The following is a 24,367-nucleotide window of genomic DNA, read 5'->3' on the forward strand; positions in this document are numbered from 1 at the left end:
TGAAGTTGGAGACATTGTGCCCTGGTCCCCTTTATCTTTTAATCAAAAATGGTCAGTGTTGTTTCTTACACAGAACCCTTTCTGTCAATACACATGTATTGGCAGGATGTGTTCTTCTATTTTACCATAATTATATGTAGAGATGCAGATACCATTTTGTTTAATAAGTGTGTTAAGGTGGATTTGTGTTGAGCGGATAGATGTTTGAGACCTATATCAATTGTATGAAGATGGATTGGTTTTCCTAACATGTCAAACTTGATTTTTAGGAATGACATTCAAACAGCATGTGCTCAAAGTCATTGTTTTCCTCTCATGTTTCCAGCAGAACAATGAGTAGATGACACCTACTTTATAGAGCCTGCTTCGGCTCCCTCACAATCTGCAATCTATAAACAATGAAGTCTCTTTCATTGAGGTCGCTCTGGAATATTTGACTTGCCTTTTCCAAAGAGATGTCATCTCAATATCGTAGCGATTGTGATTTAAAGATTCTTCCCATTTCATTTTGCTTGTACTATTGGGTGTATTATTTGCAAGTAGTTGTAGAAAATGATGATTACTATTTTTGTTCATGTGGTTGTTCTATTGTAAAGATGCAGCTTGTTATCTATAATTCAATTTCAATACCTTTTTGTTAAGTTTAATTTCTTGTTAAACCTTCTAGCTCCCTTTGATCATCTCTCCTACATTCATATGATCCTTGATAGTTTTTTGCAAAAATTACCTTTTGTATTGATTATTATATGTTTGGTTAATAGTGTTGATAGCAACAAAGACACAAAGTCAGTAGGAGTTTATTAATATGTGTTTAAAAATTAACCTTGGTGGAGTTTCTTTTATTTCGGCGGTGAGGAAATCAAAAGTTTAATTCTTTGAATTGGCAGGCCTTGATGATAAAGTTTGAAATTAGAAATATTTGATAGAGACACCTCTTGTATGTAATTCATGTAATGATCTTTATTAGTTAGAACCACTTCATTTTATTGACTGGCCTTGTTGACATGTTTTGCTATAGTCAGCAAAGGTTCATTATAATTATGTTAGAGATTAACCTTTTGTTGGGTAAGGCCGCTTTCACTCTGATTAATTAATGCTCACGGAGTGTTGCAAATTCATATTTTAACACCGCAGACCCCACAGGAATTCTTACACTTGCATTTGTATGAGTACCTGGAAGTCTTTACGGATCTAGCAGTATTAACCAGCCCAGAGCCTGAAACCCCTTTTTTTGCCCTCAACCTGAGGAACTGTTAGCTTGCACAACAACCAAACCCTGCTCATCCTCACCACACTTGTGCATGTGATGCACGCTTTCAGCTACACTCATAAATCCCCGGAATGCTGTGCACACCCTGACTCCCATCCTACACACACCTAGCCCTTTCCTGCATGCTTCCAGCCACACCTTGTGTTCATACCCCCAAGACAAATGCCACAATTAATACATGCTCCACCATGGTCTCTATAAACACTGCCATGCCCTGTGCTCCCTCCAGCATATTTTGCCCATACTACTCCATACTCTGCCCACTCTCTTCCATGATGTGCTCACCTTACAGCCCACCAAGCTCCACACACTTATTGCCATATGCCACCCACCCTCTAACATGCTCTGCACCCCTCAACCATATTTCTCACATTTACTCCATGCAACACACATCTTTTGTCATGCGCTGCACACTTTGTTTTGAAAAACCCAGTATAAACGTTTCTATAATATCACTAATAAAACAGGAGACATGCACCGTATGCCAAAGGTATAGTTTGACAGTGGTAATATGTCCTGAAGCATCTGAATTGATTAGGTACTTTTCCCCCTTCTCTCATCGGCAGACTCTTTCGGGGATTTCTTCAGATGGTTTGGGGAGTACAGAAACACAGTGCTGAAGAACAAGACCTAGGATAGATGCACCAGGGAAGTGGTACTGAAGGGTAGATCTGAGAACTATAGATGGTATATATTGAGTGTAATGAAGACCATGGGCAAGATATTGTCCTGAGTTTTAAAAACTTCCTTCCATTGGGGTTCAGAGAAGCAAGTGGAGGGGGATGGGTGAGATGCACAACCTGTGGCCGAAGGAGACATATTTGTGATTGGTTTCCCATGATAGTTTTCGCTTATGTTATTTATTTTGCTTGCAGGTATATTTTCTGAAAGATTGCTTCGTTTTCCTAGACCTGCACAATGTGAAGCAAACGGGTCTCAGTATTTTGCAAAGACGATATTTGGCTCTAACCTTTTTGTTTTAAAACTTTTGCAAGTGTAGGCTGAAAAGAAGGGGAGGTGTATTCAAAACAAATACACCCAAACATTAAACATTTCATAGACCGAAGTCTGCAAGCAGGCCTAAAAAAATCATAAAAATGTTACTAGACCTGCAGGTTGAGTAACTGGAATAATCTACTCGACCTTACTGTAATGTACTTGACTGGGAAATGGGTCTCAAATTGTGTGATCCTAGGCAAATATTTAATTTTCAGTCGCTTTTTTCTTCATTCTCATATATGAATGCACCTTCAAATATGTGTGTTCAGCATTTCTATTTTAGAAAAAAGCTCTTTTGTTTTATTAAATAGACTAAACGTTTGCTCCATGTATAATCAGAATCTAGCCCACATATAGGGTACACATGATCCATGACTTGCCTCTTAGTTTACTAATAGCATTGTCATCAGGGCAGGAGTGTTTCTCAGTTTGTTTAAACACTCACTTTCAATACATATATTACTAAGGCATGATGTAGTAGCATCTATCATTTACAGTCAGTAAACTTCCAAGAAATGTCAAAAAACCTTCCCACTAACTTGCAGCTTTACTGATAAAACTATATAGTGTATTAACAATGATCTGTGAAAATTTGGTTTCAGAAAACATATTTATTTTTTGCACATCACCAAGTAGTGTTCTGATTTGTTTTCATACTATTAAAATATTATTTTCATCATACAGAAGTACAAAAAAATGGGCTTTCAGAATTGCCGACCTATTTTGAAATGTTTGTACAGTTGACAAAGTCATTTAAAGAAAAACCTGACACCCTACATACAGCCTTCATTTCGCCCTTTTTACAGCAGGTCAGACAGTTCACCTTACAAAATCCTGGAACTCTGCAGTCAGAAGGAAAAAAGATGAATTGACTTTTGACCTCTGTCTCTGAACACAGAGCAAATGTGACAAGAACAAGATTTGAAGGCTTTCTCATTGTTCCTTCACTTTCTGATTGAACAGAACACCTGTTCTTTGTCAACTCACCAGAAGGGGTTAGTAGGTCCTAAAAACAGCTTGATCTGATAACATTTGATTTGCATAGCAAGTGGGCAAGTAGATTTTTCAAGGCCTGGCAAGTAAACCGTGCTGTGGCAGTCAAATGGAAAGCATGGGTCAGGCATTTCTTTGAGGTTTATTCCCTTGAGCTAGGCAGACTGTCCCACTGGAACACCCTCCTAGCAAAATATTTTACTTCCCTTTTTTCAAATCTGTCCTCAAACTACGCCTCTTTAAGCAAGAGAACTAGCCTAGACAGATCAGCACTCTGCCAGACTCCTGCTAGTCCACGAGTATATATAATTAGTTTTTTTTGTTTGTATCGTAATGTCACTGTCCCACACTCACTCCTCATCACCATCTTTGCTCACTACTCATATATATAACTTCCAAAGGGAAAGCCATATGTATGTTTTCAAAATATCTTCCCTTCTCTTCTCAGGAAATATTTCATTGCCGAAAGCAAATTAAATACAGCAAGGATAAGATGTGGTACTTGGCGAACATGGTAAGATGCTGGGGTTCAAAGGAATGTTAATGGATATACTTGGTGGGACAAACAGTATTGTCTATCATTAAATGTGTCTCCCTCACTTAGACCCAAAGTGTACTTGTGTTTAATTGCAGTATCAAGGCTTAGTTATGTGTCAAGGGAGGCCGATGTCTTAAGTGGTTTATTTATTTAAGTTTTTGTAGAGCAGTGTACTCTGCTTTTCAGGTGCTTAAAAGGGCATTGAAAGGATGAGGCGTGGTGGTCTGGACTATGGAGGACCACTTTTCTGCACTGTGGAGGGCCTTGTGCATATTTCGCGATTGTGTATGGGAGTAGAGAACAGTTACTGTGTGATGTTGCATGCCTCATTAGTGAGCAAGTAGCAAGGCTTTTATTATGTAGCTGACTTTGTCCCTTTGGCTTGCAGGCTATCCAAGATCCAATTTACCCAAATGCCACAATTGTTCCTTCCCCCGCTTTCCTCCTGAGGTCTATAGGTCATGCTTAGATTGGTATGTTGTTTTATAATAGCTTGCTAACAAATGCTTGTCCTCATGTTTGCAGATTCGTGGCATGTCTATTGACCAGGCAATTGCTCAGCTGGAGTTTAATGACAAGAAAGGGGCTAAAATCATGCGAGAGGTGAGTGTCTGGCTGATTCTTCATTGAGGATACCATTCGAATATTATCTTTCGCTAGATCACGAATAGAGAGGTTATCTTCTCTATACCATCTCCTATATAGAGTTTGAGACAATGGAGTTGTGGCTGTGCTGACAGTATCCATGCTAAGCCCCAAGAGTGACTGATCTCTAAATGATAATGCTGGTGGGTGGCTCTAGTGGTCAGGATCATCCATGATTGGGCTCATAGCAGACCACGGTGTGCTGGATCATTAGAGTTGAGTGGCTGTGCGCTGAGGTATTCTGATTTAACCCTGAGTTTGCAAACCTCTGTTTGAGGGGTACAGTGTATTTACTGGAGTTCAAGGGCCAACTGGTCCCTTTGCCTGTGATGGAAACTGTTAGAATATAGTTCCTGCTATGAGTCCTAAAATGTCTTTCCTACATGTACCTTTAACATAGTAACTACCAGTAGCAGTTTACATTTCCTGGTGATGTAACACAGACAGGTACTTGGGTAATTCTTAGCAAATCACAGTAGCACTAATTGCCTCTGGTCAGATTGGAGGAAAGGGTGACTTTATGGTTCCAGAGATTTTTCTAATTAACGTCAGAGTCAAAACATTGGTTCAAACGGTTCAGGATTTGAGACAAACTCCTCCAACTAATGGAACCAGACTCCATGCTAACTCTCTCCTGGTTCCTTTGGCGGTGGGAACAAGCTAGGTACAGGCATGCCCGGGGGTGAGTTGAGATGATGCATACTTAACCTTCTTGATGTTACACTCATGGAAGCACTTCCTCTGCTTGGATGTTATGTTGTACTTCTTGCTTATCTAGGGTATCTAGGCCAGCGCAAACGTACATCCAGAGCAGTCTTATTTCCCAAGCAGTCCTCATGACGGCCATTCCAGTGAGCTGTGCCTTTTGTTGTCTCCTGGAAAGCTTGTCACTCTGCTTGGTAGACACAATCCAGCTGCTTGTGGCGGAAGGTATGCCTCATTTCTTACGTGAGGCCAAGCAGCAGATAACTGTCCAGGTTTCCCAAACTAGATCCAGTCTGAGGGAGAATGGCACCCTCAAAGAGGTTCCACTCTAGGTCCTTGTCTTCCTTTCTTCCACATCTGTTTAAGCTTCCTTCATGTCCAATCAACATATGTGAGCAAAGTACTGTTAGAAGAAACCAGTACTTCTACTCCTGTGATGGCCATGGGTGCTGCCAAAGCTAGCTACTTTTGAAAGTTTGAAATCTCCTCCACTGTTGGGTGGAATCATTTTTATGGGATGGCTTGATAGCGCAGCTGTCGCCAGACTATTATGTGAGAATCACCAGGAGAAGTGCTTTGGCTGCACCAAATTGTTGGGAGCCAGAAGTACTTGTTTTGATAGGACAGAAGTTATGTGCTTCCACAAAAAAGTGTTTGCTCTCCTCACTGCTGTGATCATTTTGTTTACCCAGCTGCCTGAGCTTGAACTTTCATGGGCACATACTTGACATTTAACACTATTAAAGTGTCTTAAGTAAGTAAGTTGTCTATGGTGTTTTTCTCTGTCAGCAGTACAGGTGGGTGGAGGGCAGTCATTAACCTATGTGGACTTTTTAGGTATGGCTTGCAGTGCAACTGTCACCTTACCTTTTAACTTACACCAATATTATTCTACAGTTCTTTACTTCCACACCAATACATATCCAGTCTCGTTCTAACTCCTTGTATTGCTTCACATTACCATACAACATTCCTTTAAAGCCTGATCTGTTGGCATTGCCAATGCTTGTTCTCACAGTTGCTGACCACCTTTACAGACATCCTTCTCTATTTTCTACACTGAGACACAGCACTTTTCGCCACTCTGAATCACTCCACTCTATGCCACTGCAGGTTAGGCTGGCTGTGGTGCATTTTAATAGCCTGCTTGATGACTGCCGTTGCCAGAGGGAGGGCTATTACACAGGAAACAAGGAGGGTTTCGTTTGGCGTGGGAAATTAGACTGGCAGTAAAAAGAACTGACTGAACAAATACCTCTTCCCACTCATCAAGTATACTAGACTTTGGGAGGGCAACAGGAGTGAGTTTCTACTTGCAGATGGACATCCACAGTTCCGTACAAATGAGACCTTATTTGGTGCAGTACACGTGTAGGGGCCAGTGAACCCCAGCACTCACAATTTGATTTGTAATACACTCAAACCACCGCCTGTCACAGTCACACTTCATAAATATCTCTCCCCCACATGAAGGACAGGTACTTTCGTTAACGGGACTGCATGTACCTTTTACAGGAGAGAGCCTGTCTGCAGTCTCCCCACAGGCGTCCAGTTAAAAAAGGCCCCTGCCACTTACTAGTCACACTCCACCACCGCTCACTACATAGGGGGATCACCCGTCCGTAAATTTCACGGACTGGCTGTAATTTCGCCCTGCTGTCAGTTGTCTGTGATGGAAGGCTTAACGGACAGCATCTGTCCGAAATTTTAGCCTTTCACCTAAAGGACAAAATGTAATTAGGGCAGATCAGTTTCCCCACCTGGATTGAAAGGTAGGGAGTCTCCTGTGCTCTGACGGAGGGAGGGGCAGACAGATAAGAAAAGGCCTTCTTGCCAGGGTGTCTCCTTCCCTAAAGAAATGCAAATGTGCGCAACTGGTAAATCTGCAAATATAAAGGGGCTTAGAAACCTGCAATGACTTTAATCTAAGCAGTCACTTGAAGCTTTCTGATGGCAAAGATATTTTCTTTTAGAGAGATACTGTAAGGGTATTCCAAGGTGAGTTGTGGAGTGTGTGGTTTTATTGGACTGTTATAAAAAAAAATGTTAGTACTAGGTATAAACTGTATATTATTCAAATCTATATTTTAGAAGGACTTTTTTTTATTTAACTGAGATGTATTGGCACATTTTGTAGCACCCTATATTATGATGTTTGTAATGCATTTTTAAAATAAGGCTTTACGCAATCACAGTTCTTTCAGGGACCTCGGTACCTCATAGTACTAACAAACACTGGCAAAGCCAATAGGTCTCGTCTATGCAAGAGTTATTGGCTTTGCTAATGTGTTTTAGCCATGTTATACACCAGAGTGGCTGCTGTTCAGCATGGCTAAAAAATAGTGGCATAGTGGTGTAGAGTGGAGTAGCGTGGCATAGGAGCAGTGCCTTAGAGCACAGTGGTGCAGAGTAAAGTGCAGTTGGGTACAGGGCAGTTGTTTAGAGTGCATTGTCATAGAGTGCAGAGCAGACTCGAGTGGCATAGAGTGTGGTCACGTAGAGTGGTGCAGGGTGGAGTAGTGTAGCGCAGAGCAGAGTATAGTGCTGTAAAGTGCAGTGACGTAGAGTGGTATAAAGTGCAGTGAAATAGAGTTTATTGGTGCAGAATGCAGTAGTACAAAGTAGAGTGGTGTGAAGTATAGTGGCGGCCAGTGCAGTGTTGCAGAGTAAGAGTGTCAGAGTGCAGTGGTGTATAGTGTAATTGTTTAGCGTGCATTAAAGTAGGGTGCAGAGGTTTAGAGTGCAGTGGAGCAGAGTGGCGTAGAGTGCAGTGGCATGGAATAGATTGTTTCAGAGTAGAGTGCAGTGGCATAGAGTGGAGAGGTGCAGGGTAGAGTGCAGTGGCATAGAATGCAGTGACGCAGAGTGCCGTGGCGAAAAGTAGATTGTTTCACAGTAGACTCAAGTGTCATAGAGTGGACAGGTGCAGGGTAGAGTGGAGCTGTATAGAGAGGCATAGAGTGTGATGGCATGGAGTAAAGTGGTGTAGAGTGCCGTGGCATAGAGTAGATTAGAGTGACGTACAGTGTATTGATGTAGAGTACATGGGCATAGAGTTGAGTGTTACAGAGTGCACTAGCATAAAGTGTATTAACATAGAGTGCAGTGGCGTACGGTGAAGTGTTGCAGCGTGGCATAGAGTGGAGTTGTGTGGACTAGATTGATGTTGCCTAGACTGGAGTGGTATAGCGTGCAGGGGCGCAGAGCGCAGTGGTGTAGGGAGGCGTAAAGTGTATTGGCATAGAGTAGAGTGGTACAGAGTAGAGTAGAGAGGTGTAGTGTGAAGTACCATAGAGTGCAGTGGCATAGAGTGGAGTGATTCAGAGTGGCGAAGAGTGCTGTGTCCCACAGTGCAGTGGCATGGGTGATGTAAAGTAGAGTGATGCAGAGTAGAGTGCAGTGTTGTGGAGTGGTGCAGAGTGGAGTGGAGTATGCATGGTATGGTATCATACTGCCATTACAGACAACACGTTTCTGATTGAAATGACCATTGCTTTGCACAGACATACAGTTTTTCAAATAAAACTATGCAGTGCACAGACAATGGTGTGTGGAAATTGCATTACCTAATGCTATGGTTTGTTTTAATCATATAAAGGTATTTGTTTCCAGCACAATTCAGAATTAATAAAAATGTGCTTCATTTGTACTCCTAATTCTGCTAAATTCTGAAGTGTATTTAAATGTTGTCATGTGATAGAAAAAGCTTTTTCCTAACCCCAGTATCCAGCAAAATTGTTGCATAAATCCTCTCACTTTTAAGTCAGAAAAAGAAAGGTAAACCCCGAAGACGGAGCCTGACATTTACTTTGTTCTTTGAATGCACAGCAAATGTGATGAGATAAGAACAAAATTTATAGGCCTGTTTACAGAAAGGGAGCACTCAGGATACTGGAAAATAAGGTTTGTGTAAGGGAAGGGACGAACTCAAGCTACATATCCTAAAACAAATAAAGCCAGCAAATTGAAAGCAATGAAATGTGAGTCACAAACCACAAAGCCAATGGCAAGCAACGGGCAGAATGCATTCCCAAGTAAACTATGAATGTACTTAAAGTGACAGCCGTGGGATACTTTGTGGGGAGAAGTCCAGTATTTTAGTCCAGACCGTATCTTGCAGAGGTTTGGCCACATCAATCATCCAGGTAGTATGACAAGAAGACCTGGACTGGTTTAAATGCTGCAGGAAAGGTCTGTACACCCATTCAATCAGTTTGCCACCAGTCCCTATGGTACCACACCGCATGTAGAGTTAGTGGTAGATGGCAGACATGAAATAGGGCATTTAATGATTGTTTAAGGTGGATGTAAGTAAGGAGTTGACCGGGGTGAAGATGGTATTCTGCCACAAGTGTTTGGAAATTTAGTAGCTCTCCATCCAGAAACAAACCCCCCTATTTTAAGACACCTGCAGCATGCCACTGATGGAGTTGCTCTGAGCACAGCCGTCCTGTGCGAGCGAGAGTGGGAAGGCTTAGCAAAGGTAGTGCAGGAGCACAGGGTTTCTTTGTGTCAGTGAGTTTACAGGTTCTAGCAAGGCAAGAGAAAGCTGTGCATGATAACCCCGGATGGTGATCCGTAGAATGGTCAGTAGGAAACAATGAGCAGTGCAGTAAGCCCTCATTAAAAGTCTTTACGGATAAACCCCATCTCATTCAGGGGAATGGGCAGAAAGCCAGCGAGCCACCCATTGTACCTGTGCAGCTGAATAATAGCGTTTTGAGTCCAGAAGGCCTAATCCACCCACGGGTAGCTTCAGAGTGGAAAGAGCTATCCGGTGGCGCCTGAGCCACCAAATCAGATATGTGGCATGTCTGAAGAAGGAAAGAAGGATGAGCAAGGGAAGGTTTGCAAAATAATACTATTATCAAGGTAGCACACCATCATCACTAGTGCCACGTGGCCCACTACAGCAAGCAGAAGAGAAGACTGAAAAGCAAACTGATCTCGGAGGGACCGTGACACTCTGCCGAGATTTCCATCCTGCAAATCAGTGGGAGAATGGTAGATATTAATCACTAGGTATCGAAAGGTAACTGGTTCCCAGTTCAGTCTGAGGCCTAATTGTTTATAAATAGGAAAACAGTGCCATATGTTAAAGAAACACTAATTACATTAAAAAAAAATTACATTTTGTTTGTGCAATTTACATCCCAAATATTTTGAATATTCTATGTGTGCTTGGCACTTAGGGATAACCCAGATCACTAGTTTGGCCTTTGCTCAATTTCAAAACCATTTTAAGACATGGACAAAGCTGACAATTGCCTTGTTCAACCTTGCAAGGGGTCTGGCCCCTGCTCACCCTTCACATGCACGAACAGCGGACCATTGCACCAGAAGAGTTTGCCAATGTGGGTGGGTACTGCTTGTTCAACCACATGACAGTGCCTCTTCTGTTTCTCTCCTGTCAGCAGAAACAACTTCCCAGGTACCCAACACCTTCTGATAGTCTCGGTGGACCCATCTTGTCTGATTTTAGGAATTGGTCCACCTTATTCTTCTCTTCCTTATTGATCCAGATCTTAGCAAACAGCCTCCTATTTGATCTCAATTTCATCCTCCTTTTTTATTAGTAGTCCGGGCTCCACATTCTGAGATAAATGTAGAGTCCCAGACATACACTCTAGTGCTGTGAGACTACAGACAACTTGTGGGTACCTCCTATCCTGCCATTAGGTGAGACTGTCGCCCACACCATCTGCCCTGCCTCATTACATTTTTTCAGGTTGAAAGTCCATGCGTGGTTGAGGTGAGCCAGATTTTTTTGTTCAATTTGGTTAAACTAGCACAAGATTAATTACCTTAATGTTTCCGAAACTGTTTGCCAGAAGTTTAAAAATGTTCTGAAACATAATCAATATTCTGTTGTTACTTTCTCTTCAAGAAAGATTGGGCAGATTTGGGTAGGGGTGATGGCCTTGATACAGTGCTGAAGGGCATTAATTTACTACTGAACAAGGGCATAATGTGACACCTGAATGTAGCATAACAGGAGGCAATCACAAAAAGACCACAGTGAATAAATAGTGATGTGTTAAAAAAGAGCAAATAAATGCATTGATAACGTAATGGGGTATGGCCTCTCTTGGGTGTGTCTGTAAAACTGACGTTTGTTCTTGAATTTTTGTCCTGAATTTTGACCCTTCCTCTTGAATTTTTGTCCTGAATTTTGACCCTTTGTTCTGACTTTTTTACAGTCCTGTCCAGATTTTGCCTTAGTGCCAGGGGGTCACCCTATCACTACATAGTCCTGGTTGAAAGGGCAATAGACCCTTCTAGCGACCTTTAACGTCAGAGCCAAGCTCGCATTGAATTAAAATAGCATATAAAGAGAGTACCACTAGTGGGACTACAGGATTGATATACTCAAGACCGAAAAACACACAGCGCTGTCCAGAAAGGCATAGCATGGCGGCGACATATGTTGCCAAACAACGCCTGCAGAGAGCCTTCGTTTCAACTCGCGGTCAATGGGTGTCTGCAATATATATCCATGCGGATGTTTTCCGTATGGTGTGATTGTGTCTACGCTAGAGGGCACTGCAAGTTCTTGTATGCAACAGGGGAGTTCTCAGGTTATTTAGACTTAGTAACTAACAATTACCACCGCATATACTAATAATTGATCCTAGAAGAACGTTGACAGTTTAAAAAAAAATAACTTTAGTTACATGGCCGGAATTGTTGGAACCGTTGATGTTCTAGGGGGTGCGGCATGTATTGCTTTAAAGGGCATCCCCCATTTTATCAGAGGAAAATCGTGCTAGTGAGAGAGTGGAGTGTTTTGGTTTTTCCGATGGCCGCAGTGTTAACTTCCAGTTCTTTTGTTTCATCTAAGGTACTTTTTGTGCATTTGAGAATGTGCTTATACCGCAAACGCTATATTGTTTTTGGCCATTAGGTGGCAGTAAAATGTAAATTGACTTTACCCACTTCTAATAATTACACACATTTAATTTGTAATGGATTATTTCATTTTCTTTATTTTCGTTTTCCATGCATTATGGGATTCGTTTTCAGGAATATCTTTTTTCAATTTTAATTCAGTTTATAGTCCTTTCATTTTCGATATTTATTTCTTTAGGTATTATGACCTGCAGCTGGTTTCTTACTAGTTATCATTGGGTAAAGTGGATCATGGCAGTTGCGCCTCGTCTTTCGCAGTGAGAGATTAATCAACGGGGAAATGTTTAGAATGTTTGTCAGGCCAGCGCATCTGAACAGCATTACATGTTGGTACTTAAAAGATTAAACATGGTGTAAGCTGTTATTATCAGTAGAGATGTATACAAAAAGGGCATTCTTAATTAATTTGAATCAATTAGTCTAGATCAATTCTTTTTTTTAACAAATCACAACATGCGTTTATGTTGTATACATATATACTCATAAATAACTATTGGCCTGATGTTCTAAATACTGGTTGCAATTTGAGACCAGTATTTTGGCGAGCATTATTGAATTTTATGAACCAACCTATGTACTAATGGTTTGGTTCATGAAATTCAGAATCTGAGTTGGCCGTCATCCAAGCCTTTTCTTTAGCATTCATGAGCTCGGCCACAAATTGGGACTCACTCTGATTGGTGGTCATCACAATGATGGGGGCCTGTATTGGACACCAGGCCACTATGTCTGTGATCGACTTTCAGTAAAGTAAACTATTTTTTAAATGCAGGCAATTTTCCTTAAAGCAGACGACTGTGTTTAAAAAATAAACTTTACTTTTTGTAGTATGTTTGAGGGTTTCTTGGACCACTGCCTCCTTTCAAAACACACTTTATTTAACCATTTACAGCATTTGTAAATCGTTTACCCCAATTTTAAAGATCAACACAAAGGCCCTCATTTCAACCCTGGCGGACGGTGTTAAGTTGGCGCTAGCACCGCCAACAGGCTGGTGGTAATTACCGCCATATCATGACATTGGCAGTTTGGCACATGCCAAACCGCCAATGTGCCACACCGTCCGCCACGGCGGTAACGACCGCCAGGCTGGAGACAACGGTCTCCAGCCCGGCGGCCGTCACTAGTCCTCCTGCGGGATAATGACCCCGCATACCGCCATGGTTTTTGTGGTTTTTGAACCGCCATGAAAACCATGGCAGTAGGCACCATCAGTGCCAGGGAATTCCTTCCCTGGCACTGATAGAGGTCTCCCCCGCCCCCTTCCCCCTCCCCCGAGTCCTCCCCCAACAGCGACGACCCCCCCTACCACCGCTGAGGGTGATAGGGCCCCCTCCCCTCCCCCGAACTCCATGGGCCCCCACCAGACATACCCCCCACCCCCCTACTTACGCACGCACACACCACTCACAGACAAACACGTGCGCACACATGCATACATGCACACACGCATACACGATACATCCCCCGACACACATCACACCACCCGCATACATACACGCACTCACACACCCCCTCTAAACACTCACAGTTACACCCCCATTCTCGCACACACCACACAACACCCCTTCCACCACCCTCCCCTGTCGGACGATCACTTTACCTGCCTCGGTGGACGTCCGGGAGGGAGCGGGTTCCCTGGGGCCTTCTCCGCCCCAGCACCCCGTCACCAGGACACCGCCACGCCGAATACTGAAACGTAATTTAGTGGGCGGTGTTCTGATGACGTGGCGGTGGCAGAGAAGCAACCTCCACTGCACAGCCAACTGCCAGTATGGCTGCTGGCGGCTCGCCGACTAAAATATGGCAGAGGGTTGCAAGCAGTCATAATATGGTTGACAGGAGACCGCCAGCACTGGCGATCTTCAGTCTGGCGGAACCTCGACGGTCTTCCCTGAAGACTGCTGAGGTCATAATGAGGGCCAAAATGTTTAAATGGCTTACCACCTCAATTCAAGAAGCAGTAATTTTTCAATGTTTTGCACATACTAATTCAGTATTTGGAAGGGGCATCTTGCTTCAAAACTCCCTTTTCAAATATTAAATCTGTAGCCATTTACAGTGCCATTTTAAGAGTCTGTAAAACTTCACTGACTCCTAAAATAGGATTTGTACATTTAAAAATTCATTTCTGAGGTCTCCACATTCGGGTTGGAATGTTTGTGTCTGCAAAAATGGATAGTGCTTCTGGACCTATAAATTCATATATTTATTTAGTTTCAGAAGTAGATTACAGTCTACAGTTCATGGCACTACTTTAGTCAATAATCAAAGTGCATTTCTTTGCAAAGCCTCAGATTCACAATGTACACAGAATGTCAAGGGGCAGAATGCTTTTGCTGGGGTAAATACCCTCACACTCCTACTGGCACTAAATTCAAAGATTCAGACTCCGTTTAATTACGATTCTCCTTTAGTAGGACAAAATAGTTCGTTTTGAGAACTGCTCATTGTAGTGCATAAAGCACCAGAAGTCCAAAAACATCTACAGGCAAATTAGTCAACAAACTTTTTATAATTAAAACTGAAATCCACCTGTTAAGTGTTTGGATAGATAAACAATAAATGCTGGAATGCTTACTTTAGTAACAATAGCATAATTGTGCATTGCATAGCAAGAACAATTATGGTCAGTATGAATCATGATGAAGAACTGTAGTTCAATATTCATTTGTGTATATTAATCCCAAACATAAGTATCAAGACAAGATATCTGTTTTTTTCCCAGCTTACATTTTTCTGAGGTATTTCTCTCACATCATTGGTTTTAAAGCTCATAATTGTATTAGGCAAATAGATATTTATCTAGGTACAACTATTTAACTCTTACTTATTTTATTTTTTCAGACTTAATTATATTAATTGCTCTTCAGTAGGCATCAGATAATCATTTGGTCCATATATTTTTGATTATGTTCATAGTGTCTTCAAATGTGTCCCTACACATACCCACGGGAATTCATGTTTTGTAATCTTAATAACACATATATTTCCTTGTATGTCCAACATATCTTAAGGTTCCTCATATTTCCAAAATAATTCTGAGTCCTTTAATAGATTTTCATGTGCTTTGAGACTGGCATCCATTTTCAGTCATTAGGACCTTAATTTTAGTGCATTATATGTGATAGTGTCATACTCTGTTAATATGTAAAGACATATAAACACTGCTCAATCCTTACACAAAAGTCCATTCCTTTCCCAAAATATAGGAAATATTTATTCATACTTCTATCCTATGTTTTTCATGACTTTGATTAATACAACTTCTGTTGCCATGCCAGAACCATGCTGTCCTGCAGTTAACTGAGAGTAATGTATTTGGAAGGCTTTTAAGTCCTGTATTCTTATTTGCCTGCTTTGGACATGGGTCTGCTAACTCTAAAGCTAAGCTTCTTTACAAATAAACAAAAGAGCATCTGTGCGTCTTTATTTATTCCAATATGATCACTAGGTTGCTATTTTCACGTCTGTTTGGCTAAAGGGATTTCTAAAAATATTTTAATACTCATTGTCTTTAGTATTGAAAAGACTGCTACTTCACCTGCTATCAAACATAAAATTGAAGTGAGATTCAGCAGTGTGGCACAAACCCTATGTGTGTTTCATTTACACAAAAAGTAGTAAAAGTCTTCTCAGCCCATAATATAATTTCTGGTGTTATATTATTTAAGGTGTAATCTTGTACTACAAATCATGATAAGTTATTAAGGGGGTCATTACAACTTCAGCGGATGGAAAAACCGGTCTGTGGAAGTCCTGACGGGCAGGTTGCCGCCAGTGCGGCCACCTTCCCGCGGGCTCCATTGAGAGTTTTCTGCTGGGTCAGCGGGTGGAAGCGATGTTCCCACCCGCTGGCTCAGCGGGAAACACCCAACAGCATTGTCTCCGGCTTATAATAGAGCCAGCGGCAATGCTGTTGTTCAAAGGGAGCACCCGTCGCGATGTTCACTGTCTGCAGACGATGAACATCACAATTGGGTTGGCCAGGGGAGCCCCTGCACTGCCCATGCCAATTGCATGGGCAGTGCAGGGCCCCCTGCACTCTGACTCCGCCAGAAGTTACATGGCAGTGCTACCGCCATGTAACGGCTGGCGGAGAAAAGGGACCCTAATCCCCAAGGCGGCACTGCATGCAGCACTGCCCTGATGGATTAGGCCCGCCAGCCCCTCCTATGGAGGAAAACTGGCGGTGCTGGTGGTCTGACCATGCCGCAACCACCACGGTCGTAATGTGGCAGTCAGACCGTCAGATTGGCGGTCGTCTGACCCACACAGCGACCGTTGCGGTCTTCATGCTGCCAGGGTCGTAAAAGGCCCTAAATGTTCTTCTGAAAAGGGTAATAACTTCCTGTCCATGTCGTATGTTATATAATGTTTTATGATAGTCTTTCTATGACATCAATATCACTTTTGACCATTCACCACTAATATTAGGATGCTCAATTTAATCTGACTGCAAGACCACTTAATCATAGCAGTTATTCCAATAGAGTTAAGACATGAGCCAGAGTCTTTTCGCTCATGGATAACATTTCGTTACTCCAACTCCTCATTAGTCTACAATATTGATTCTATAAATCCAGCAAGTATCCTTTAAAAACATTGTCCTACTCAAATCATGTTTTTATCCACTCTTACTTTATAACCTATTCGCAATTGTAAGCACTCTCAAAATGTTGTTTTGTAACAGAGTGTCTTCTAAGAGGTGCTGTCAGTATTTTTATTTTTGATGTTTCACCTTTGTTCAATAATTCTGCATAGAAGTGGTCTGGTAGTTTGTCTTATCTATGGTAACCTACGTGGGCAAGCTATAAAATATATATAATCTTTTGAATGCAGTTGATGTACACCGATTGAGTAACATGGGGCCCCTTAATGCAGATTTTGGCTGTGTGACTAGTAAATCTACATACACAGCAAAAATGAACTCCGATTTTGTGCATATCACAACTTTCAGTTATTTTATCAGTGTTTAATTTTGTTGGGAGACTTAAATGTTACAAATAGTCTATAATGCTTCTTTTTCTCCCATAAGAGGCTAATGATGATTCCAGAATTTCTTTTCTACTAACATTTGAAATGGGCCAGTGGCGTCTTCACAAATTGGCTACAGCTAGATACACCAGGTTCCATGATTTTACAAAAACAATTAGGCTAGCATCCTTTTTTAAACGTTTTCTAGAACCAAAAGCGCTTCACGGTCATGTTATTTTACCCTATTTTACGCTACTGTTCTTATATGTCTTGGGTAATCCATTGTCAATAATTGTATCTGTAAATCTGCAACATGTCTATTGGCTTACTTAAAGAATGAAGAGTTCTGCCCTCCTTGTAAAAGCTGGTCAGAATGGGGACTTCTTTTCAGATTTTCTTGATGGGCATTATCAAAATGGAGTAATAAATTTCGGTCTGTGGGCTAAACAAGCAGGTCAGCACACGGCCTACTTTCAATGTTTATATTAGAATATCAAGGAGTGGTATCTTCTGTCATAATGACACACACATCGTTTTAGATTGTCACTGGTAGTAAGCCATTTAACATAGTCTAGTAGCTGCCTTTCATTCCCTTGCCAAGTGAAGGGGATATTATCAGTGTAGGGGCCCCAGAGCCTCTCCTGGGTGAAGTATGGCATTGCTTCCTTGAGAACATAATGCCTCTCAAAGTTAACATCCTACGAGAATGGCGCACCTGGACCAGCTGGAGAACCCGGTCTAGTCACATGTTTTTGCAGAAAGCATCCTGAGACTGAAAAAATATGCATCAAATACATTTTATTTTAGTTCTGTCTGAATTCTGCCTCCTGACACTGTGTGTGTGTGTTGTTAATTTGATTGATCTGTGAAGAAATGCAATATGGTTGCTGACTAGATTAAAGTAGCTAATTGAATTGTAGACTTCTTATTTTTGATATGAAATAAATATTGGGTAATATTGGGGCAGAGGGGATTCCCGTAGCATTCCGTTTCCTTTAATTACTGCACTCTTTGTTGGCATTGTTCGCCTTAATGAGTGGTTATATTGGTATTTATACTGTACTCTTGGCGTAGGTACCGTGGCTGTTTGAGCTTTTACCACTTTGGGATATTAATCGGTACATAAAGGCTCCAGATTTGTAATCCTGCTGAGAGCGTCTTTTGCCATCGAGACATGGGTGTGCCACACTAACCCCACACCTGCTGGATTGGGAAGGAAGTGATACTGTGGCTTGTGCTGAGGCTCCCAGCAACAGCCCACGCAGCTGTTAACAATGCGTCTGCACATCCCAGACCCGCTACAGATGGTCTCAAATGTTTGCAGCACTTTGCACAGCCCAGTCCCTCTACAGCTGTTCATCGGCAACTGGCCTGCCTTCTATATTTAATTCCACTACAGCGGTTCATGCATGTCTATAGTGCCGTGCACGTAACACTCCCACTTCTGTTCACAAGTGTCAGCACGGACTTGCACATTCCACTTCCACTAGAACTGTTCGTATGTGCCCTAACAGAGTCACCATTACCTATCCGACTTCTCCTGCCCACTCAAATGTGCTGCCTGAAACATTCAGGTCGTACTGCAGCATTTCCCAAGTGTTGGCAATACCTTGCTTATCTCAGTCCCACTGTGTCTGTTTGAGTGTCCATGTGTGTGCTTGTGTTCTGGTAGCAACGATTGCTCTGTGCTTCTCTTCACATCCATGGATTCCTCCTGTTGGTCAGTGAAATGTAAACTTGATGCACCCGCTGTGTATTTTCTGAGTTATGCCAGTCCCACACTAGCCTAAAGGAGTCGGCCCTGCATTACTTCTAGCTTATTACTCGTGGTTTCCTTTCTTCCACAGGTACTGTTAGAGGCCCAAGACCTGGCTGTGAGGAACTACAATGTAGAGTACAAGTCTAACCTCTACATAGGTAAGATCTTAAAATCATTTCATGTGTCATCATGTCATGTGGAGAAGTGTGGCACAATGGTTAGAGCGGCAGACCCTGAAGCAGAGATCTGGCTCAAGACCAGGGTTCAAGTCCCGCTTCAGCAGGTCTTGGGCTCAATTCCCTTGGACCAGATAATTCTCACCTCGGTGCCTAATCTAATTAATGGGTCCCACTCTGCAACTCTGGGCAATAGCTTGCTTAATCTCCACAACCACCAGCGCTTGGATGCCTGGCTTCACCCTGGGGGTGCCCAGGAGTGGGCACCTCACAGGGAAAAGCCAGGAGGGGTTCCATAGCGGTATGAGTACAGTGCCTTGAGACCCTAAGGGGTGAGTAGTGCGCTATACAAGTGCAAAGTTTACAGTTTGCAAAGTTTATCAGCATTTCTATGTGCTTTTAAAGGTCAAGGCTTCATAGCTTCAGTACAAGATGTCAAGGTTCTTGGAGTAAGGGCAGGTAACGGAAGTCCGTCATATGTCCATTGTATCACTATCTACAGAAGTGTGCAAGGAATCACTATCTACTGAAATGTGCAAGGATGTCAGATGATCCATATAAGAGGACACTGAATTGTAATACACCATGTACATTTATCCTCCGTATTGCTCATTGATGCTTAATTTATCGTATTCCTGCTCTCTAGTTTGTACAATTTATTTGCGCTGATCATTTGTATATAATTGTCTTTTTTAACTTTGGTGACTGGAGCCAAAATATTGAGAAACGGTAAAATCATGGCAATATTTGCCTTCTTTTGTCTCCTGTTGTAGAACTCACTGGGTTCTAGATGGAATCTAGTGGGCGCTAAATACATGTCACTGCAACGAATACATAAAATAAATATATATAGTTTACTGTTGCAGCTCTGTGGCTGCACCTCTAGCCCACTATACATTAAGCCCTTTTAGTAATGGTGGAAGCAAGAATCTCCCTGGGACCTCTAAAGCACCATAAGAGAGAGACTTCTCTGTAGAGGGAGTGAAAGGGGTTCCACCTTCATGATACAGGCTTGGTAGAAATACAAAGTGAGGTACAAATATTTTCAAGTTGGCTGCAATGTTCCAGGAGGTGACATATTTTGACTTCGCTTTGGGACCAGACCTCCCCCATTCCCCAGCATGATAGGCGGTAGGGGTGTGCTTGTGGAAGTGTTCCTCAGTTGACTCATGCACTTGAAGTTACTCTATTTTGTTTCAACCATCTGTGACTGATATGTCTCTGTCTCCCAATCTTGCCTTCCCACAGCTCAGTCTTTCTCGAATAAAGGTAAATACCTGAAGCGGATCCGCTATCACGGTCGGGGCATGTTCGGTATAATGGACCGGGTATACTGTCACTATTACGTCAAGCTGGTCGAAGGGCCGCCTCCTCCACCGGAGCCTGCTGTAACAGGCTTTGACCAGGCCAAGAAGTATGTGCAGCAGTTAAGAGATCGCACCATCATTCATGGGCTCTGACTCTGCCGGTGGAAGGCCTGCGCTGTGCATGTGTAGAGTATCCAAAATTTGTAAATAAAACAAACATACTTATTTTGAACGGTGTGCGTTTCTGAGAGGAGAGAGGACTGCGAGTGTGATATTCGCTGACAAGCCGTCACCTGAAATTCCAAACTTTAATAAAAAAACAGAGGCAATTAATATCCTCTTTCATCTTACCTGTTTAATTAACAGCAGTTAAATTAGTATTGCAAAGTGCTCTTCACAGGGATTTCCGGGAAGTAAGAGGCAACGAAAGCCCCCAGAAGGCACCAAGGACAGCTCCTATTCTGATACCTACTCTGTCTTACAAATAGTCCTGATTATTTATGAAAGTATTAGTTAACATAGATGGACAAGAAGAAAGTACCAGATATAACACAATTGCGTACAATTACTGTTGTTAGCGATAGATAGCACATGAATTCAAAAGAATAAGAAATATTAGAACATTCGAATGTTGGCATGTCCATTGAAGACAATGGAGTGCTGCGGGCTTTTACTGGCCGGTAAAAGCCCGCAGCTCCAACATTCCAATGTTCGCTTTGTTCACAGCAACAGCTGTGAACAAAGCCTCACGGAGCCCGAGGGGATTTTAATCCCCTTGGGCTCCATGAGCAATTTGTTTTTTTTAGTAGAACATTCTTTCCCTGAGTGGCAGAATGTTCTAATAGCCTTAGAACCCGCCGTAGCGGGCTCTACCGGCTATTAAAGGCCCTTTCCCTTGTTAAATGCCCTCGCCTTCGGCTCGGGTATTTAACGCGGGAGCGGGCCTTTAATAGCCGGTAGAGCCCGCTACGGTGGGTTCTAAGGCTATAGTAAACTAGGTGGAAATATTTTATCAGCAAAACCAGCAGGGGAGAGATCATTTTTGCCTCTGTGTCTTTTAGTAAAATGATAACTTTCTTGTACTTCCAAGTTACGAAAATCTGAACTTAATGTCAGTTCATCATCGAAGCATGCTACACAGGTCTAAATGATCTTAGTATACCTTTATTGTCACAGAAACCCAGAAAACCTCAGAAGCCCTATTTCAATGAGCCTAGAAAGAGACAGTATGGTTGGCCATTAGATGCATAATCCATTTAACCCAGCAACGCAGTATTATAACAGATACTTTGCTGTGTTCTTTAGAAGTTGCCATTAGGGTGATATCTTCACACCTAGAGTTCTAAATTTGTGCTCTTCACCTTTTACCCTACAGATGGCATAGAATGGGCTTGGTTTGACATTGTAATGTTAAGAAATTTGATACTTGAATTTGTTTTTTGGAGAGACAAGCAAGCAAAATATTGATTTGAAAGTTGCCTACCCAACATATGTGATGCACAAATGTCAGGGAACCTTTCATAAGAGAGGAGCTATAGGAGCTGATAAATGTATTTTCTTGGATCTGGGATTCACTGGGTAGATTATCCCTCTTGAACCAAACTGTACTTAAAAGTGCCAAGATCACCTTATTTTGAAATTGAACTTGACTATGAAAGGGTAGCGCTATGCAGTAATAAACATACCCACAGTGGTTGGTGGTATAGCCAGTGGGTTAGAAGGTGACACCATTATTAAAAAGTATGTTAGTATCCAGTGAAGGTAAAGGACTGGCACCTGACTTCCGACAAAGTGCACTACTTTAAAAGCCTCCAAACACATTGACAAGTTGCAAGCCCAGATGGGGTTTCTGAACTTTGAGAGCATACTTATCACATCATGCTGAGTGAGTTATGCTTTTATGTGAATTAATTGCACCATTGTTCTGTGAGAGGAAACACATACAGCTATTTTAAGTGCACTGCAAGCAGACATGTTCGATATAAAGTACTTACTAACCCTGGACAACAAAACAAGCAAAGTAATTAGACTATACTTAGCACTTCAGGCTACAAATTTGTAGTTTATAATGAGGGACAGATGTTACCCCTCCAACCACCCCCCACCCCCAAAAACCATAGCTGAGAGATCACACTAATATTCAACTACAGAGAGACGATTTACTCAAGCATTCTCAAAGCAGTCCAGATGGCCATTTTAAAGAAGTATCCTCATTCACAGGGAGCGCAAGTATTAGCTTCAAAAGCTATGTACAAATTGTACAGCTTTGTTAGGTACAATGGGCTGTGATGCAAAAGATGACGTAAACTTTGAGCACAGTCCTACTCAAGACTTCTACAGTATACACAGAACATTCCACAAACTCCAAACATTTTACCCATTCATGTGTACAATACTGTGTTCTATAGGCGTGGCTCTATACACTGCAGATGGTACTAAACAGAAATAGTCTGTGGCTTGCATTGTAGTGCAGGGAATTTTTGAGGATGGCGACTTCAAGGCACTGTGTACATACACCAAACTTTAATGTGATTCCACTGCATAGATTACATAAATAAATGTGCGATTACTGCTATTCAGAAAACTGATCCATTAGTTCCCATGTTTATTTTGTCACATCTAACATTCCATGTATAAGGCTACAGAGGTGACTAGCCACACTGGCACCTAAATGGATTCAGATATTCAAAAGATATATTGATAAAAACAAAGAAGTTTGGGTGAAAGCCAGTTGCTTTATAGAACAAGCTTTCTTTGGTCCACATACAAAACCACAGCCCATAAAAGTGAAGGAATTCCCACTAAAAGAAACTGCGACTCTGACTTAGATGCAGAGAGCACTGCAAACCTTTAATATAGCTGCTGCGACTTGATCTGAAACTAAGATCAGTGTGGACATTATTGTTGTAATACAAGCAAAACTGAAAGGTGAAGTGTCTCCTGATGGTTTCACTTCCAAATATTCTTATGGCCTCACTAAAGATGATGTTCCTGTGTTTTTTGTACCCGGGATAGGGGATATGCATTACCCTAATGAGCGATCTAGATGAGATTTAATAAGGGCAACTCATTAAGGGATAGCTTCAGCTCATAGTGACATCAGTGCTAGTGTGTCAGTGGTATAGCAACAATACTGGTGGCCATATTTGCCACTGAATGCATGGAAGCACATACAGTAATGTACTGTCTGAACCTATAAATCACTCAACTGCAGTAAGATCAGCACCTACTGCCCTAAGGATAATGAACAAACCATTCAGTGTTGTGTTCCTCTACCATATTGGCTCTTTACTGATAGTCAATCGATGTCAGTACAGATTGTTGTAGTCAATTCTTGCTCTAGATTTCTTGGGGTTGAGCCACAAAAGACGACCAATGCTCGAGCAGTCGTGGAGGACTTGCAGTACCTAGTACCAGTGGGAGCAGACATAAATTTCATTCAGACAGTGGTTGTGCATTCACTGCTAAGGGGTTTTTCTGCTCTGGGAGTATGACTGCTATTGTTCCACCCTCTTCATCTGAATTAAGCAGCATAGTTGTGTGAGCCAACATCACGCTTAAGCAAGCCTTGACTACTATATCAGATATAAGATTGACATGACTTCATAGCCTGTATGGGGCTCAGAGAGCACTGAATAATTTGCCTAATGGCGTATTAGGTGGCCGAACACCATACCACATGATTTTCGATGTCCCAGAGTATGCTTCAGAACTTGATTTCCCTGGAACGGTGGAGTCGTAAACAAATTCACCTGACTCTGTTTCACTATTGGATTTGTTAGATATTCAATACATTACAGAGACATCCTCAGTCACTCTTCTCATCGTGGTGGAATCAATTTCTATTTTTTTCTTGCTGAAGAACTAAAAGTCAACATGAATGGAAATATAGCTTCAGCAACTGAGTATCAATACCCCAAAGCCACTGTATTCTGTCTCGTCAGAGAACTGCTTGACAAGCTAAGCACATGCTGAAGTTTATGTGTTCATAAATGTCAACCTTCTTCAGTGAGACTGTTTCAGTGCTTGAGCTGTTTTCAAACTGTAATCTTGAACATTCTGGTGAAACCGCAAGCTATACTTCCTGTT

The 24,367-nt window shown here is 42.0% G+C and overlaps 1 protein-coding gene across 1 annotated transcript in view; it reads left to right on the plus strand.

The window, feature by feature from the left end:
- The window catches only part of MRPL22 (mitochondrial ribosomal protein L22), a 56,314-nt gene extending 35,804 nt beyond the window's left edge, over positions 1-20,510 (plus strand). Inside the window, exons 4-7 of the mRNA XM_069199626.1 lie at positions 3,711-3,776; positions 4,326-4,403; positions 18,884-18,953; positions 20,220-20,510. Of these exons, the coding sequence (XP_069055727.1) occupies positions 3,711-3,776; positions 4,326-4,403; positions 18,884-18,953; positions 20,220-20,431 (426 nt within the window). The 3' untranslated portion in view covers positions 20,432-20,510. The remainder of the gene's footprint in view (positions 1-3,710; positions 3,777-4,325; positions 4,404-18,883; positions 18,954-20,219) is intronic.
- The last annotated feature ends 3,857 nt before the right edge of the window (positions 20,511-24,367 follow it).

This window comes from Pleurodeles waltl, chromosome 7, assembly GCF_031143425.1.
Source record: "Pleurodeles waltl isolate 20211129_DDA chromosome 7, aPleWal1.hap1.20221129, whole genome shotgun sequence".
Classification (NCBI taxonomy): domain Eukaryota; kingdom Metazoa; phylum Chordata; class Amphibia; order Caudata; family Salamandridae; genus Pleurodeles; species Pleurodeles waltl.